Source organism: Nipponia nippon, unplaced genomic scaffold (genome assembly GCF_047370975.1).
Source record: "Nipponia nippon isolate SJK-2023a ecotype South Korea unplaced genomic scaffold, ASM4737097v1 scaffold_4, whole genome shotgun sequence".
NCBI classification, from domain to species: domain Eukaryota; kingdom Metazoa; phylum Chordata; class Aves; order Pelecaniformes; family Threskiornithidae; genus Nipponia; species Nipponia nippon.
This window is the reverse complement of record NW_028262358.1, coordinates 42,733,931-42,749,808: the sequence shown is the minus strand read 5'-3', so window position 1 is coordinate 42,749,808 and position 15,878 is coordinate 42,733,931. Positions and strand designations below refer to the sequence as shown.

The window sequence follows — 15,878 nt, the reverse complement described above, 5'->3', positions numbered from 1 at the left end:
GGAGAGAGAAGAGGACTGGCAAAGACTCTGTGTTTTTTCCTTCCTCATTTTTACTTTATGCTTTGAAGAGATGGAAAACGCACTGTTGTTGTGGTTTAACCCCAGCCAGCAACTAAGCACCACACAGCCGCTCGCTCACTACCCCCTGGTGGGATGGGGGAGAGAATCAGAAGAGTAAAAGTGAGAAAACTTGTGGATTGAGATAAGAACAGTTTAATAATTGAAATAAAATAAAGAAAAATCAGTCCCCGAGCAGTGGTCCCCTTGCTCCCAGCTAACTCCTTCCAGCTTATATACTGAGCATGACGTCATACGGTATGGAACAGCCCTTTGGCCAGTCTGGGTCAGCTGTCCTGGCTGTGCCCCCTCCCAGCTTCTTGTGCACCTGGCAGAGCGTGGGAAATTGAAAAGTCCTTGACTGGTGGTAAGCACTGCTTAGCAACAACTAAAACATCAGTGTGTTATCAACATTATTCTCATACTAAATTCAAACCACAGCACTATACCAGCTACTAGGAAGAAAAGTAACTCTATCCCAGCTGAAACCAGGATAATAAATAAAATTTTTAATAATTTTTAGTATAAATAATTTTAAATAAATTTTTAATAAATTTTAATGAGGGTTTAAAAATTACCTGGAATTATTATTTTTTTGAGGGGTCTATTCAGAATAGAAACCTTCAACCTGTGTCTGGTATGCCAGCCTGAAGCCTTGTCTTCTAAATCCAGAGCTTTAAAAGCATCAGCATTAAAATGGACTGTATAGGGTTGAGCAGAGCTGTAAGTGTCTGAGCTAATTATGTTGGCAGTTCTGCATCTGTCCCATATATGTCCATGCCGTGATTGTTGTACACTATATGTAGACATTCCTGTTGGATCTTCAGTAGAGGAGATTTGGGTGAGAAACTGCCAGAGAGGAAGAGTCCGATTCACACACTCATTGCAAGCATCAGTAGATGCAGCTTCCTTCAGCTCTTAAGGGAGAAACATTGCTCTCCGAGGCCACCGAGTGTCTGGGCATTCATGCAACAGAGATGTGGCGGGGTAACGTGCTCTCCCTTTTGTCTTGAGAAAAAGAAACTGGTTCTAACGTTTTGCTAGACTGTAAGAAGGTGCCTCTTTCACTTAATTAAAGCAAGATGATCTCATACACTTCTCCTTTATTACACTCTGGCTGCTCGAAGTGTGCCTTACTCACCTGCTATGAGAATAGCTGAAAAATGTTCATTGGGACTTCATTCCTCAGTTGTAATGGGGAGAGATGAAAATGCTCATGGCTGTCTTGAACATAAAGGAGAATGGAATTGATGAAGGAGGAGTATCCTCGTTATGTTGGCTTGATCGCTGTGTGCAATGATGCAGGATTTTCCATATTTTACAGTGTATAACCTGTAGGGTAGGTTTAGTAGTAAAAAATTTTGATAGGTCACAAAATTGTATGTGTGAGACATATTCTGCCACCAAAAATCTTGCTTTAAATAACAGTAATAACAGTAGGAACATTGTTATGGAGACTTTGTTTGCTTATATATGTTTGCTTATAACCAAACAGATCTAGAAGGTGTAGCCTTGGCTCATTCCTGAGCACAGTGTAAGGAGCATCCTTCTGTTTTGTTGAGACTCTTGTTTGTCAGCCAGTCTTCACTGGAGAGAATTGAGGGCGAGCTGGACTGCCAGGCCATTCATTTCTGTGAGGCTTTCTAGAATGGAAAATTGTACATGTGTTTACTGAGCAGAAACAACACCTCGCAACCCGCGATCTTTGAGTGCTCTCTTTCCTGCTTTGTAAAATAAGAGCTTATGATAGTACTTACATTACAAGGATGTTTTGCAGAGAATCTAATTAGTTGTCTGTTGGCCTAATACCAGCATGAATAGGACTGCTGTACTGTCTGAGTAACTACAAAAGAAAAATGATAATGAGAACACTGAAAAGTAAGTAGAGGCCTGATTCTAAAAGAGTTGGCTTAAAAATATTTCATGCCAAAGTATCATTGCATAAGTCAGTCAAAATCCCATGCAAAAGAGGATGCTATTTAGTGCTATTTAATCTGGCTAAAACTTTAATTTAAAATACCATTTTACATTAATTTTATTGAAATACAAATCTGGGAAGGTAATGAAAGATCTGTTAGTTAATAAATGGTCTTGAATTACTGTAGTTAGGAGTGATGAACAGCAGTTTAATAGGCTATTAAGAGTGTGAGGTATACTGAGTAAACTAACTTTTGAAAAAGAAGGGAGCGAAATGGTTTTGCAACTACCTTTTACAATTTAATGTTTGAGGCCTTGGAAGAGGTCTCTTCAAACTGTACACAGTTTGAATAAATGTGCAGTTTTACAGCTTTAGCAGTAAAAGCATTCATGGTGTAAAAAAACTATTTCCAATAGTCAGGAAAAGTAGTCATAAACTAAAATATGCAACTAACATGAAAAGAAAAAGAGAAGGGACATGAAAGAACTTCTGGAGGCAAGAAAAGGTCTGTAGGAGTTGCGTATTCTTCTATTAACAGAAGAAAAGATCCCCACATAAAATCTGATTTTACTTGGCTACTTTGTAACTTAGACATTGCTGTTATAAACCTGTTTCAATTTTATTACAAATTTTTATGACAGTTTGGAAAATTAGCTTTTCAATAGCTCAATGAATTTTTTTTCAATCATGACAAGTTAAATATTTATTTTAAGACTCTCTAGTTTTATCCCACTTAGAACAGAATATGGTGAAGCATACGGCCCTGCAAGGCTGAGAAGCTACTGGCTTGGCCTTAATACTCAGTGTCTAATATTTCTGCTACAGAAAATTCATCTTGATCTGGAGACCATCATAAGGATGAGGTCTGGCCACTACCAGTAGCCTGAAGACTGAATTTTGTTTCCCCCACAATCTGAGCATAATGTCCAGGACATATGTTCCATATGCTAATGTCCAAGCAGAGATTTCACGGCTTTCTTTGGCAGCCCTTGACAATGTCTTCTCCTTCCAGGGTGAATTTTTCTCCCTAATATTTAATTGTAATTTTCTTTGGTACAACTTGTGTTGCTGCTCCTGTTCCTTTCAAGGAGCACCTCCAAGAAGAGTCTGCCTCCATTTTCCCTGTAGTCACCACTAGATTTGTAAAGTGAACTGTAAGATCCCCTTCTCCTCTCTCTCTTCCATCCAGGCTAATCGAGCTCAGCTCCCCCAGCCACCCAAGGTGAGTACACCAGCCCCGACAATCATGGTGATCCTCTGCTGAACTTGATGCAGTTTATTGGTTTCTTTCTTTTATTGCAAGTGGGACCCAGTACCCCAGGTGTCAGCTTGCAGTTGCTCAGCAGAGGGGAAGAATCGCTTCCCTGTGCTTGCTGGCTAAGCCTTAACTCTTGCAGCCCAGTATGTGGCTGGCTTTCGTAGCCTCAAGGATATAGTAGATCTTTCAGATTGGTGGAAAGCGTGGGAAAATAGAAGCATTGGAAATTGCCATTCAGCAAATCTGTCACTAATGTGAACTCATGTTTTTCCTTCACCTAGAATGTTCCACCGGATTTGTCCATCTGTACCTTTGTGCTGGAGCAGTCTCTGTCAGTACGGGCCCTCCAGGAAATGCTGGCTAACACAGAAGAAAAGGCAGAAGGGGTAAGTTATTGAATATTCACTTTTTTCATCTTGCAAAATACAACAATTTTTTTCCCACTGTACCACGGATTTTATGACTGGCACAAGCTTATAACATCCTGAATTCCTTATGTTTAATTTTTTTCCTTTTGCTACAGGAATGGTCTGATTTTTGAGAAATTCTAAACACTTGCAGCTTTCACCGAAGCTTGCCAGAGTTGTAAATTCCCAACAGTTTCAATGTGCTGCAGGTCAGCATAGAGCTACAGGAATGTTTTAATTTGAGATCTCACTGTGAAATATAAAGCTTGATCACTTCTTCAGAACAGCTAAGCTTTCTGAGGATTTCTGACTGTATCAAGTGAGACTGTCAGATTTGGATGTGTGCTGTTTTTCTCTGGAAATAATGAAATTGTTCTGTGTGGCCTGAGCTAAAATGTCCTATAACTCACCTTTAGAGCTGGAAATAGAATGTTATTGAGTCTCGATGGACAAGAAATATGGAAACTAACACATTTTTGCAGTCTGGAGGACGAAGGATGTAGGAATAATGTTAATTGTTTGACTAGCAAGTAGGTATTTACAAATAAATCATAGTGTAATTAATGTTCTCTGCTGTGTAATTAGATTTGTTATGATGTAGTTGAGTGTTCCATATACACCCTGTAGGGTTAATTTGAATGCCATGCTCCAGCTCAAATCCTATAAACCGTAAGTGAGGAAAAGTGACTGTAGGCCCAGGAGTTATACAGATAAAAGAGAGGTAGGGGTTAACCATAGGTCTGTCACTCAAGAAAGCTGGCAGGAGAGAAGCATGCCTCTGATATTTCTGGGAATGCCTCGAGAAAGCAAACTTTAAACTAACAGAGTAGTCAGTCCCATAAAAGGCCAGGCACTGAGACTGAAAATGGTATTTGGGAAATGAAGTCCAAGAGCAGTCCCATGGATGATCCAAACTGTGTGCTGTCAGTGAGAATTTGTTCCAAAGACTACCTCCAACAGCAAGAGAATGGAAAGCACATCTGAGAGAAGAGGTGGTACCAGAGTAGGCAGATCCATGCTTCTTAACGGGGACCCCTCTTCCCTTAGTTTGTAAATACTGAAGCCAAGAGCAAGCAAATCCACAGGAAAAAATAAATTCCAAAAAGTAGGCACATACAGGCATAACGTCAAAAATCACAGTCCAAACCCAAGGCTGTGCAGTGATAACTGTGTACAGCCATATGTGTGAAGTAGAGCAATGGTTTTCTTGCCGTTTATTCCCACCAGATGTGGGCAGGAGCTGAAACTAAAAGTGTAGGGGAGTGCCTGTTAAAGTAGTGCTATAGGGCGGAATAGAGTGAATGAAAAAAACATTTAACTTTCAAATGTGAAGTATTGAAACTTTTTTAGAAATCATAACATTAATTGGCAGATTTCCTGTTGGGCTGTCTGTAGCAGAGTCTTGGGGCCAGCTATTAAGTGAATATTTACTCTTAATACATAGATCACATGCAGAGAACATGGGATAAAGAACCAAGTTGTCTGCGGAATGGTTAGAAAATGGGAGCTTGGTGATTCTGCTGGGAAGAGGGCAGACTAAAGAGAGCTTTGTAGAGGTCTCAGGCAGAACATTTGCACTAGTTCTGGGCTATTTTCTGCACTAGATGTGAGCAGAAAACAGAAGGACTTTTGTAGGGCACACTGACTGATGGGACCTACATACTCCAAGCTGGAAGAACCTTGTTTGATAGTAATCTGGTATTACCTGGAAACAATTATTGATGTTTTCTGTGCATAACCATGAAGGTCAGTGTTCTGGGCAATCGTATCCATCCATAAAGAAAAGTGATGGCAGTTGTACTGACGTACAGTGCTCTGTACTCACAGGTCTTCTGAGATGCACGCAAGAAAGATAAAGCGAAGTATCTGAGTGTGGTCATTATGTGGTTGTTACCTGTTTATAGAGTAGTTTACTGTGCTCTCAATACCTATTAAATTCCAACACTAGCAGAAGATACAGAAGTGCAGCTACACCAACCCATATAGCTGGTGTTTACTGAATAATGAATATATTTCTACTGCAAATTTTGCCTGGCTTCTGTGCAAATGCATTAGGAATTTGCCTGTGTGTCTCTTGCATACTGATATTAGAAGAGAATAATCTTGAAAATAACTTGTAGATGAAGAAAGTCATATTATTGTCAGTGTCATCATTTTTCTTTCTAATAGGTCTCTGGAAGCCAAGAATAATGATAATACTAAAATGACTGAATGTGTACTTGCTGATACATTAATAGAACTGATATTTGGTTTCTGTATGTTGTTTCCATGAAAAATATATAATGTGTTCCTTTGCGTTTATAGGTATTTATCATAGGGTAGGTACTTATGTAGGCAGCTTCATGTTTGTCTGAAGTAACTGTTAGAACATGTGAGTTTTGCATTTAATGACTGATGTGGTTACTTTAAGTTTTATGAGAAGAGGTAATTTTGTGCATACATCTGAAGCATTATTATCTTCCTGGAGCAGCATCAATTTTTTGTTTAGAATAACTGTTTTCTTTCATTTAGGAGAAGAAAGCATAGCAATTTTTTGAGAGATTGTTACTATGAACTGGATTCAGTATGACCTCAGTTTTCTAATAGAAAGAATCCTGCAAAGGGAGGTCTTTGCAGTCCTCAGTTACTTTTCATTACATTAGAAATCATTAAGGCTGCTGTGTTTAAAAGTGGTCTCCTTGAGTGTCTTTGCTTTTTGTGGTGTGTAATCTCTTGAATGCTATGTTTATATAATAGGTATTCTTATTATATAACAGTTAAGTCAGCAGTAATGAAATGGTTGAGTAATATGAACAAAACCTCATGCTGACTTGAGTCAGAACAATAAACAGCTTTCCCTGTGCTTAAGAAAGAATAACTATGTGCACTAGCTGGATTTAATTTTAATTCTCAATTAGTGTGTATTAAATGTTCAAGATTACCTCTGCAATAAATACCTACCTTTTTAGTGCAAGAATCCCCAAATGAGAATTCCCGTACTTCATGAGATTAGTGATTCATCGATCTCAGTATACCTACGTCTCTCTCCTGAATCCGCTAAATACTAGTATCAAAGGAAAATGAGTGAAATTTCATAGGAGAGAATGTGTGTAGACCTCTATTTCTTGTAGCCCTAGGGACTGAGCAGTTACTTTTTGCTCTGAGGTTTTATCTTTCCCCTTCCTTCATTATCATACTATGCTTAGCTCTGGCAGTTTATGAAAACATTGACATTCATAGCTTTTTGTTTAAAAAATAAAACCGCAACCTGTTTTGTTTGCTCAGGCAGCATTTTTTACACTTTTCATTTTAAACAAGATACATTTTTGATTTTGCTGGGGACTTGAGTGCTATATGCATGTACTACTTTTATTGTTAGTTCATCCACAGAAAAGAACCAGAAAAAGGGAAGGAAAAAGGAAGGAACACTGTGGAAAGGGAATAGTAAATAATCATATAAAAGGAAACTATCATTACATGTGTCCCCAGAGTCTGGGCTCTGGTCTCGTAGGCAAGCAGAATTATAGCTGCTCTGTCCTATGGCCTAGGTATTATTTTGTAATTATTTTGACTTGTTTTTTGAGTGTGACTTTTTATTATTAGAAAAGCAGGTGAAATACAAAAATGGAAATCCTTAGGTTTTTATAAAGCATTTAAGACCAGAAAAAAACCTTCAGGTCATCTATTCCTAGCCTGATCATTAAATTTTTCCGGTGACCCCTCTTCAGAGCCCAGTGCCTTGTTTTTCACTGCAGCTTATCAGACTGAATGATCCTGAGAAAGTGAATACACAGCTTTCCGGAATAATTTAGAAGTGGTCACCACAAGATGTTGTAATTGTGTTTTGCTTCTGATTCTTTTTACTCTGCTTATTTGTTTTTTGTCTTTTTGGTTTTGTTTTTTGTTTTTGTTTTTTTCCTTAATCAAATCTTCCTTTACTAGATTCAAGAGCTCTAACATTTAGTACTTTCTCCTTGTGAAAGTGCTGAAATGCCATAATCAAATCAGTTCCTGGAAATTTTCCTTAATTTTCTTAGTAAATGAAGCCTGGCCATCCATCCATTAATACTCTTATACTCAGTAACTTCTGAGATTTCTGGACAATATAAAAAATATTAGAAACAGGCGTAGATAGTTATGTTCTTCCAGATGTGATGGATATTGGGTAGGAGAAAGGGATCTAACTTTACATTCCTGTAAGAGGAAAGGAAGGCTAAGTTGGCTGGTTTACACTACCGTCACCTGCTCTTGTGCTGGTGTACCTTCTGTGCTGCTGTCTTTTGCTCAGAAGAGGTGCCACAGGTACCTGGGAAGGAAGTTGCCAGGTTTCAGGTGTGAGGAAGGGATTTATAATTTTGTGACTTCTTTCAGTTTTGAGTTTTAAACATCTTTTTCATAAAAGTTAGACAACAAACCTGTACATAGTATGCTACTACCAGTCTCACCTTTTAGGAGAAGGAAAATGATTTCTCTGTGTCCTACTTGGACTCTCCTGCCTGTATATCCAGGGATTGCCCTAATTCTTAGTTTCAATATGTTGTGTCTTGCTGATACTGACGATTCATAAAAGATATTACAATGACTGGTACCTTTAGATGCAGCATGCAGATTTCAGCCATGATATATAGCAGGCAGAGTAGGTGATGACGCTGATTATTATCAGTTTCATGGCCAAAATCAGGGCCAGAATGCATACTCTTGAGCAAGCTTACCTGCTTTAAGTCTCTATTGATGACATACAGGTGAATTTTCCAGATTCTACAAAATTCTCCACCAAGTCGCTTTTCTATTGTGTGACAGTTCTAGAGCTGCTGAAAGAAAAGGTATCCAAACATATTTGACATGGAAAAACATCAGGTATGTTCTTAGCCGAGTTGCCTCAGCCAATGATTTAGATTTTTGTCTGAAAGCTTTTTGAAATCATCCTCATGCAAACATGCTGCCTAAAAAATAGCTATTAAAATAAAAATGTGCCAAGAGGGTATGCAGATTAAAATGAAGTGTAAGGTAACCTTCATAAAGGCCATTGCTACTAACTCTTGCTTGAAATATATTTCAAAGGGTTTGGGGTTTTTTTTTTCATATACCTCAATATAAATGATTTTTTTCTAAAGGGAGAGTTTGAGGATTCAAAACACTGCTACTATCTGTATTTATATAACAAGTGGCTAGTTTGAACTTTCATTCTATTCTAATGCATTTATTACTTCAGAGATCAAAAAAAGTTTTGGGTACAGTGAATAGATACAGGAAATTAAATTAGCTTAGCATTTAAAGGACATTTCACCATAAGTGAACGAGCACAAAGTCACGTATTTTTTATCTTGACCAGAACAAAAACCTGCTTTTCTTTTGAAACCAATAAGAGCTTGTGATTCCTCAAGTTACACTTGCTTTGCTTGGATTTTCTGATATATATCCAGCAGTCTCATGATATAGATAACATACTACTCTTTTGCCTTGTGATGTCTTTTATAGTCCTCCATAATAATTATCATAAATGAGGCCATTGAAATTTGAAGACTCCAGATTGTATGTTACATGCCATACCCTGGTGAATAGATGAGAGAGAGGTGTATGACATATATAAATAGATGTGGTATGTGACTTGCTTTCACCTGCCAGTATGGTGTGCATCTTTGTGTGGATGAGAGATGTTGTATCCCATGCAGAGGATTGTTGTTAACTGCACCTTTTCATTGGAGTGATTGAGAACTCTTGGTAAACTCTCTTTCACAGGAGCTTTAATTATTTCTGTCAGCAGTGGTAAAGCATTCTTTTCACTCTGGTCTACCAGAAGACAAGTGGGTGCCAAGCCATCCCAATTTTATTGTCATACCATCCATCCACAGCAAAATCTCATTTCATGAGGAGCCTGTAGAGTAAGAGGTGCCTGTTCTGGTGAGAGCTTCTGGAGTTCTGGAGCTCCTGTTTGCTGCTCTGTGCTTTTTTTGGTTTTGGTTTTTTTTTGTTTGGGTTTTTTTTGTGTTGGTTTTCCCCCCCCCCCCCCCCAAGTATATATATGAGTATGAGACTGCTATGAGGTTTGTTTTTTTTTTTTTGCAATTATATCAACAAAGTGGGTGGAAAGTTCAGTTCCTCTGCTAATGGCTAGCCTTCATGCTACATGAATTGCTCGCTAGTAAAAGCAGCTGCACTTGGAGTGTAATGTGCTTCTATTGGAATTGTGTTTTAATGACTCTTGCAGGACAGATGCACTAAACTCACCTACCCTGTATAGAACCAGATGGATTTCACTCAGTTGCTTCTGTGTCCTTTCACATCAAGTGTCAGCTTTTTGATTGCTTACTAGAAAAAATGTACTACTGAAATAAGTAAGGATTTCTTTTTGTGTTATCTGTGGCAAGAAAGTAAGTCTATATGTAGTTACAATTATATTTTGAATGACACCATATACTATGTACTAGAATACGTCCGGATAGTGTAGGGTTCTCTAGCATTTATACTGAGATGATTTTAAGTGCTTATTCAGGAAATCACCCTGTATTTGTTCTTTACTTTCTGAATGAAAAACTCTGAGTAAACCTGAAGTCTTTTTTGCTATTTGTCTTCCTAGACTTCATTAAGTAGAAAAAAATGCCTCCTGTTTGCCCTAATATGCTTGAAATTTGTTTACTTTTATGCAAAATCAAATGTAGGGTTAAATCCCTTGCTAGTTTCCTGCAAATTGATCTTAGTTGCCATATTGTCTACTGAACACTTCTACGTGTGGTTTTCTGCATTTTTTTCCTAGTATTTGCACAGCAGCTGTGCAAAAGGACCTTTGAATCTTTAGTTCTGAGCATTTGAGCTGCCACTCTGCAGGCAGGGCCTTGCCCCAGCAAGGGGCAGGACTGCAGGCTCCTGGGCAGCCCTGGCTGGTAGGGGAGCCCGTGCTGCCAGCCTGCTGAGCCGCGTTTTGTCTCTGTGATGGGTAGCAGGTCCTGGCCAGCAGGCTCCATTTTGGAGTGTCTGCAGGATCTCAGCTGCAGTAAAGGCTCCTGCTGAGTTCCTCTAGGTGGTCTGGCCTGAGTCCTTCCCCTTCAAAAGCATGCCTGTAAAATATACATATATATATATATATATACACACATACATACATTTAGGTTAAAAAAGGGGAGTATGCTCTTTTTGACTCTTATTGAGCTCTTTGTTAGGTATCTGTCCTTTAGTTTTCAAATTAAAATTGAAACCTATGCTTTTAGAATACTGTCAACATGGTAAGTGAGAAGAGGAGGTATTATCCTTTCATTCTTTGCTTTTGTAAGGCCTTTGATCTTGATCCATAAATGGCTTTTTGATAAACGCGTGCTAGTTGCTGAGCTCTGAAGATGGTCCTCTCTTTCTGCCTAGGCTGCAGCCTTTTCCAGTGTTTGTTGTTTAGGCAGTTAGCTGCCCTTCAGTCCTCCAAATAATTGTCATTTTCTTTGTGCATAAATAGATAAGACTGTTTTCCTTTTCCATGTGATGGTAGTAAAAGCTCACTCCTTACTTTTCTTTATGGAAACAGCATACTTTGAAATAGGCAGAGCAAAGCAGCGAGACTTGAAAAGAACAGGGGGCAGTCAGGCTGCTAGCAGTAAACCCGACGTCTGTTTGATTGGGTGTTGTCATCTGCTTTAGACCGAATTCATTTGGGCTATGAAGTCCTGTGTATGATTTTTGTAGTTAATACTTGCTTGTGCAGATACTGCTGATGCGTTGGAATGTGCTTGTAATTATGGCAGTACATGCAGCTTCCACTCCTGAAGCAGCCTTTGGTAGCCGACAGTCTGTTGATAAATATGCAGAACACTTACTTTCCTTGAAAGAAGTTTCTATTTAAAAAATATTGGGATGACTCACAGATATAACGGTACATACAGAGCAGAAGGAAAGGGACAAATTTGGAAATCCTATCTTTTCACAATTTTTTTAGTGGCAATTCTTTAATGTGGTAAATTCACATAATGTAGTGTATATGTAGGTCATTTAGCAGCAGACCATTTTAGTTAACCGGGTATTTGTGCTATTCTGCTCTTTTTGTAAAATTCCATTTCCAGGTGTTGTTCGTTTGTTGGCTTATGAGCAGTTTACTCTGTATAGCTCTACTTCTTCAAAACAACTTGTGCATTTGTCCAAATTGTAATAAGGTCAGTAACTGATAAATCCTTTGGCTGTTCCAAAGAATTTCAGGTGAGGTTTCTTATTCTCTCTCCTCAGCCACGTGTCACTACTTTTTAGGTACATTACTTAGTGAAATACAAAGCCTTCATTTTACAGAAAGAACTTGTTGATGGTTTTGGAGGTCTTCAGCGGAACATATTAGGTAGGCAGCATTTGCCTCTACCTAGAAGAAAGACCACAGTTCTCTTTCTCTAGTGATCCCACAGGGTGCAAAATGCTGGGTCCTTTCCGAGTTTGGCTTGAAACTGGAGTCAACAACTCTTGAACTGAATATTTAGCAAATAATTTTTCCTAAATCCTGGAACTATCTAAAGTACATAAGTGAGAGACTTTACTGTTTGTTATTCTTCTAGGAATGGTGTTTGGTAGGTTTTTGAAATTCTGCCATTCAAGTTTCCCAGTGAAAATTTGAGGCAACTTGACTTCATGTTTAAATGCTTCACCCACAGTGAATTTACCCCCCCATCCTCCCACCCCCCCAACTCCCTTGTAAATGCAGTGTTTTGGATAGCTTAATAAATGCTAAAGTATTTTTAGAGCTTTTTACATAGAAATCAAGAATTTAAACACAATAATCTAAGTATCTTGGTATTGAGAATCATTCATTTCAGATCAGAGGTATTCTTGTCTCTGATTACTTTGGTAACTCGCTAAATTTTGTGAAATATTATGTTGCACTTATTCTGTTGTTGGGGAGTGATGAACATTCTGTAGTTTCATTCAAATTTTGTAAAGTCAAGGAAAAAGTTCTCAATGTTTCTGTTAATTTGGCAGGAATATGCCATGAACCAAACTTACAGAACTTGGTGTGAACTCTTTTTATTTGCACCTATGTTTGGATAGGAAAAATAGCCTTGTTGTTTCACAGCTAAGCGTTCTAAGACCTGTAAATTCATTATATCATACTCGCATACAGGAAAGTGCTAACACATTTCTTTGAATCTTTTGGTACATATTTCAGAGAGTGAATGCTACAACTAACCCGCTCAGTTGACTTGACGTTGTAGCCCTACATTCTCTATATCCAGACTTGACATTGCACAGCCTTTTTATAGTGTTTCTCCACTGAGGAAAACAACATATAGGAAACATCCTTATATGCTCTTACTGCAGGGAATATGAGACTCCAGTGCTTCTTGTGACTCTCCGAGTATTGCAAGAAGCTGCAAAGCAGAAAATAAAACTTTATTAAGGAACTGAGACCTTTGTGTGGAAATGACAGTTAAAAACACAGACGTGCTGCAATTCACTATTGCACACTCTTTAGCATTTTTGTAGCTCAGATGTCTGCACCTACTCAGCTTGCCTAGTCCATTTTCAACTCATTAATACCATGGCATGGGTTGAGAGGAGAAAGAGCTCACGCGATAGACATTCTACTGAGATTTCTTCTGAAATCCCAGTGACTTTCTACTTTTTCTGTGAAATCCTAATCACTTTCATAAATGATTTCAGGATTTTTCTGGCTTGATGTAAAACAGTAGAGAAAATAACACCTTAACAGAGAGATCTCTTTAGGACATTTACAAGCTCAAGCAAGGGATTAATGGAATAAACTGATTTGTTGATCTTCACAGTAAAATTTGATCATTTCTGCTTGATACAGTTTATCAGTGAAGTACAAAAGTTCTCTTGTTATATGTTAAAACACTTAGGAAACCATTTCTGACCTTTTTTATTGTTGTTGTTGTTGGTTTTGTTTTTCTTCTTCTCCTTTCTTTTTTTCCCTCTAGCATCGATTGTCTTGTTCCGAATGTCTTTTACCATAGGCCACCCTTTGAAACCTTTTGTGAATAAGACAGTATTTAGGGTTTTTTTTGTAACTTGAAATGCAAATCTCCCAAGGATTTGGAGGCAACAAACATGGCTGGTGATTTGAGTACAATACAGTAGGAAACATTTTCTAAATTTTTTATCTCATACTTATTCTGCATGTGTTTAAAGCAGTTAGGAATTTTTGGTTCATAGCCATCTCCTTTTTATAGGCTAACTGCATTTCATGAAGGGAACTTGCAGCACTTTTACTTCTTAATTGTGGGTGGATTTTCCATTTCCATGAGTTTCCTGTTTTTCTTTTGGCATATTGGATCAATTCAGACTGCGGGCAAGATGAGACTAATCAAGAAGTCAGATTCAGAGAGCCAAGTATGAAGGAACCCTACTGTAGTTGGGATTTGGAAAGAGCTTCCTGAAAATGAGATCAGGAAGGTGATGATTAAAGGGAGTGATATAGACATGTAACAGTCACGCTTGTCTAAGTGAAGACTTCAATTCTGTGAGGAAATGCTTAGCTAGAAGTTTCATTTCTTTTGCAGCTTGGTGTAACCAACTTCTGTTGCCCCTGTGCATAGTTCAGTGGATTTTTAATGAATAGTGGTATGCATTGAATTAATTATCTTTCTAATATAAACCTGACACTGATTTTTTGCATTGATTTCAAAGTACAGCAGTAAAAGACAGGTATCTGTTTCTTTTGCATTGGAATAACTTTTTTCCTAATTTTTTTTCCTTAAATTTCTTTTGATAGCCTTTATTTCCTTCATTTATGCTGTTAGTTTTGATCTGCTGCATATTTTTCCGCATCTGTGGGACTGATAGATTTTATACATTGTTGTCTCATTCCTGTTACTGACAGAAGATCTTAACTTTGGAGCAGAACTGATTGATCAGTATACAGCTTGGTTACTGACACTAATATCTGACTTTTCTTTCCTCCATTAGTAACATTGGTTCCACAATGTCCTTGTTTTCCTTTAGATGTCAGACCCCCCCCCAATCCCCCCCGATCCAATTACATTAGAAAAGCACCAAAATACGGACAGAAGGAATTCCTGGACAACGTGAGAAAATAGCCATAAAACAAATATCTCCATTAACTTTTAAATAAAAGTCTCAGTTATATCATAGTAAAGCATTGTAATTAATGCTAGGAGTTTTTCAGATTTGGGCACTCATAAATCCATGTCAGACCTTATTAACAGAATGAAAGCATTTGATTGCACACATTGTGTGTGCATCCTAAGCTAAACTGTTTCTGTAATATGAAAAATTTTAATTTCACAACCTTTACTCCAATATTTGACAGCTTTATTTTTCAGGAAAATGCTGTCTGCGGATACCCATCAGTTAGGCAGAGTTCCTGCTAAATTGCATCATGAGCTTATTAACTCCCATCTAATCATCCAGTCATGGCTGATTAATCACTTCTCCTGGTGCCTTGTTTTAATAAAATCTGTTTTCTGTGCCACTGACCAGCAACCTGCTGTCTAATTTTATGTGTGGGGTAGTCTTTGCTGAAGGGAGCAAAATACAGCCCTTCTCCACTGATCCGAAGGGCCTTGTGTGAAGGAATCATCACATGCAAGTGTCTGGCATGTACAATTCTTCTTCTGTGGTTAAGGGATGGGGAAAACGTGTGTTTCCTCACAGAGCTTAAAAGGTTTCCCATGCTGCAGGGAAGGAATGGAGGCATTTTGGGACAAGAATGCAACTGTAGCTGGTGGATTTTTGAATATTCAAATCATCTATCTCCAACTGCGGAACTCTGAATTCAGTAATTACTTTTTATTAGTAAGCAGCAAGATAACAAGGAGAACTGGCAGCTTTGTCATTTTCTCAGCATGGGGAGAGGGGGAAAGTAATTTCATCCCTCATGCAAATGTAAAAAGGTAACACTCCTTATTTCTTTGAATAAGTGTTCTGTATATTAATGAATAAGCCAAGTTATCAAGATACTTCCTTAAAAAAATATGAAGATTGACAGTTAAATGCACTCTTGACAATTTAACTTCTCTGATTTACACTACAGTAGCCCGGTTAATAATGTATCTGAAAGCTAACAGCAGTTGTTTTAAATATGATGGGCTGAAAACGTTTTCAGGTTTGCTAGCAGAACCCCGCACATGTAGGAAGAGTCAGAAATGAACCAGAGGTCTCCTAATATAACAAACCAGAGCTTAAAAGAGCTAGCACTAAAATTTCCTGGCACTGTCCAGAAAGTTTTCTCTTTTGACAAGTCAGTGCGGTAAGGCAAGAATTACTTCTTAAATCAAACTTTTGAGCAAAAAGTCCAAACTACAGCTTCTTATTTCTG

At 38.1% G+C, this 15,878-nt stretch overlaps 1 protein-coding gene across 8 annotated transcripts in view; it reads left to right on the top strand.

Moving 5' to 3' along the window:
• The window catches only part of RYR2 (ryanodine receptor 2), a 434,903-nt gene that overhangs the window by 132,465 nt on the left and 286,560 nt on the right, over nucleotides 1–15,878 (top strand). For all 8 annotated transcript variants that reach the window (XM_087777049.1, XM_087777051.1, XM_087777048.1 and 5 more), the window contains one exon: nucleotides 3,515–3,619. In XM_087777049.1, the coding sequence (XP_087633175.1) occupies nucleotides 3,515–3,619 (105 nt within the window). The remainder of the gene's footprint in view (nucleotides 1–3,514; nucleotides 3,620–15,878) is intronic.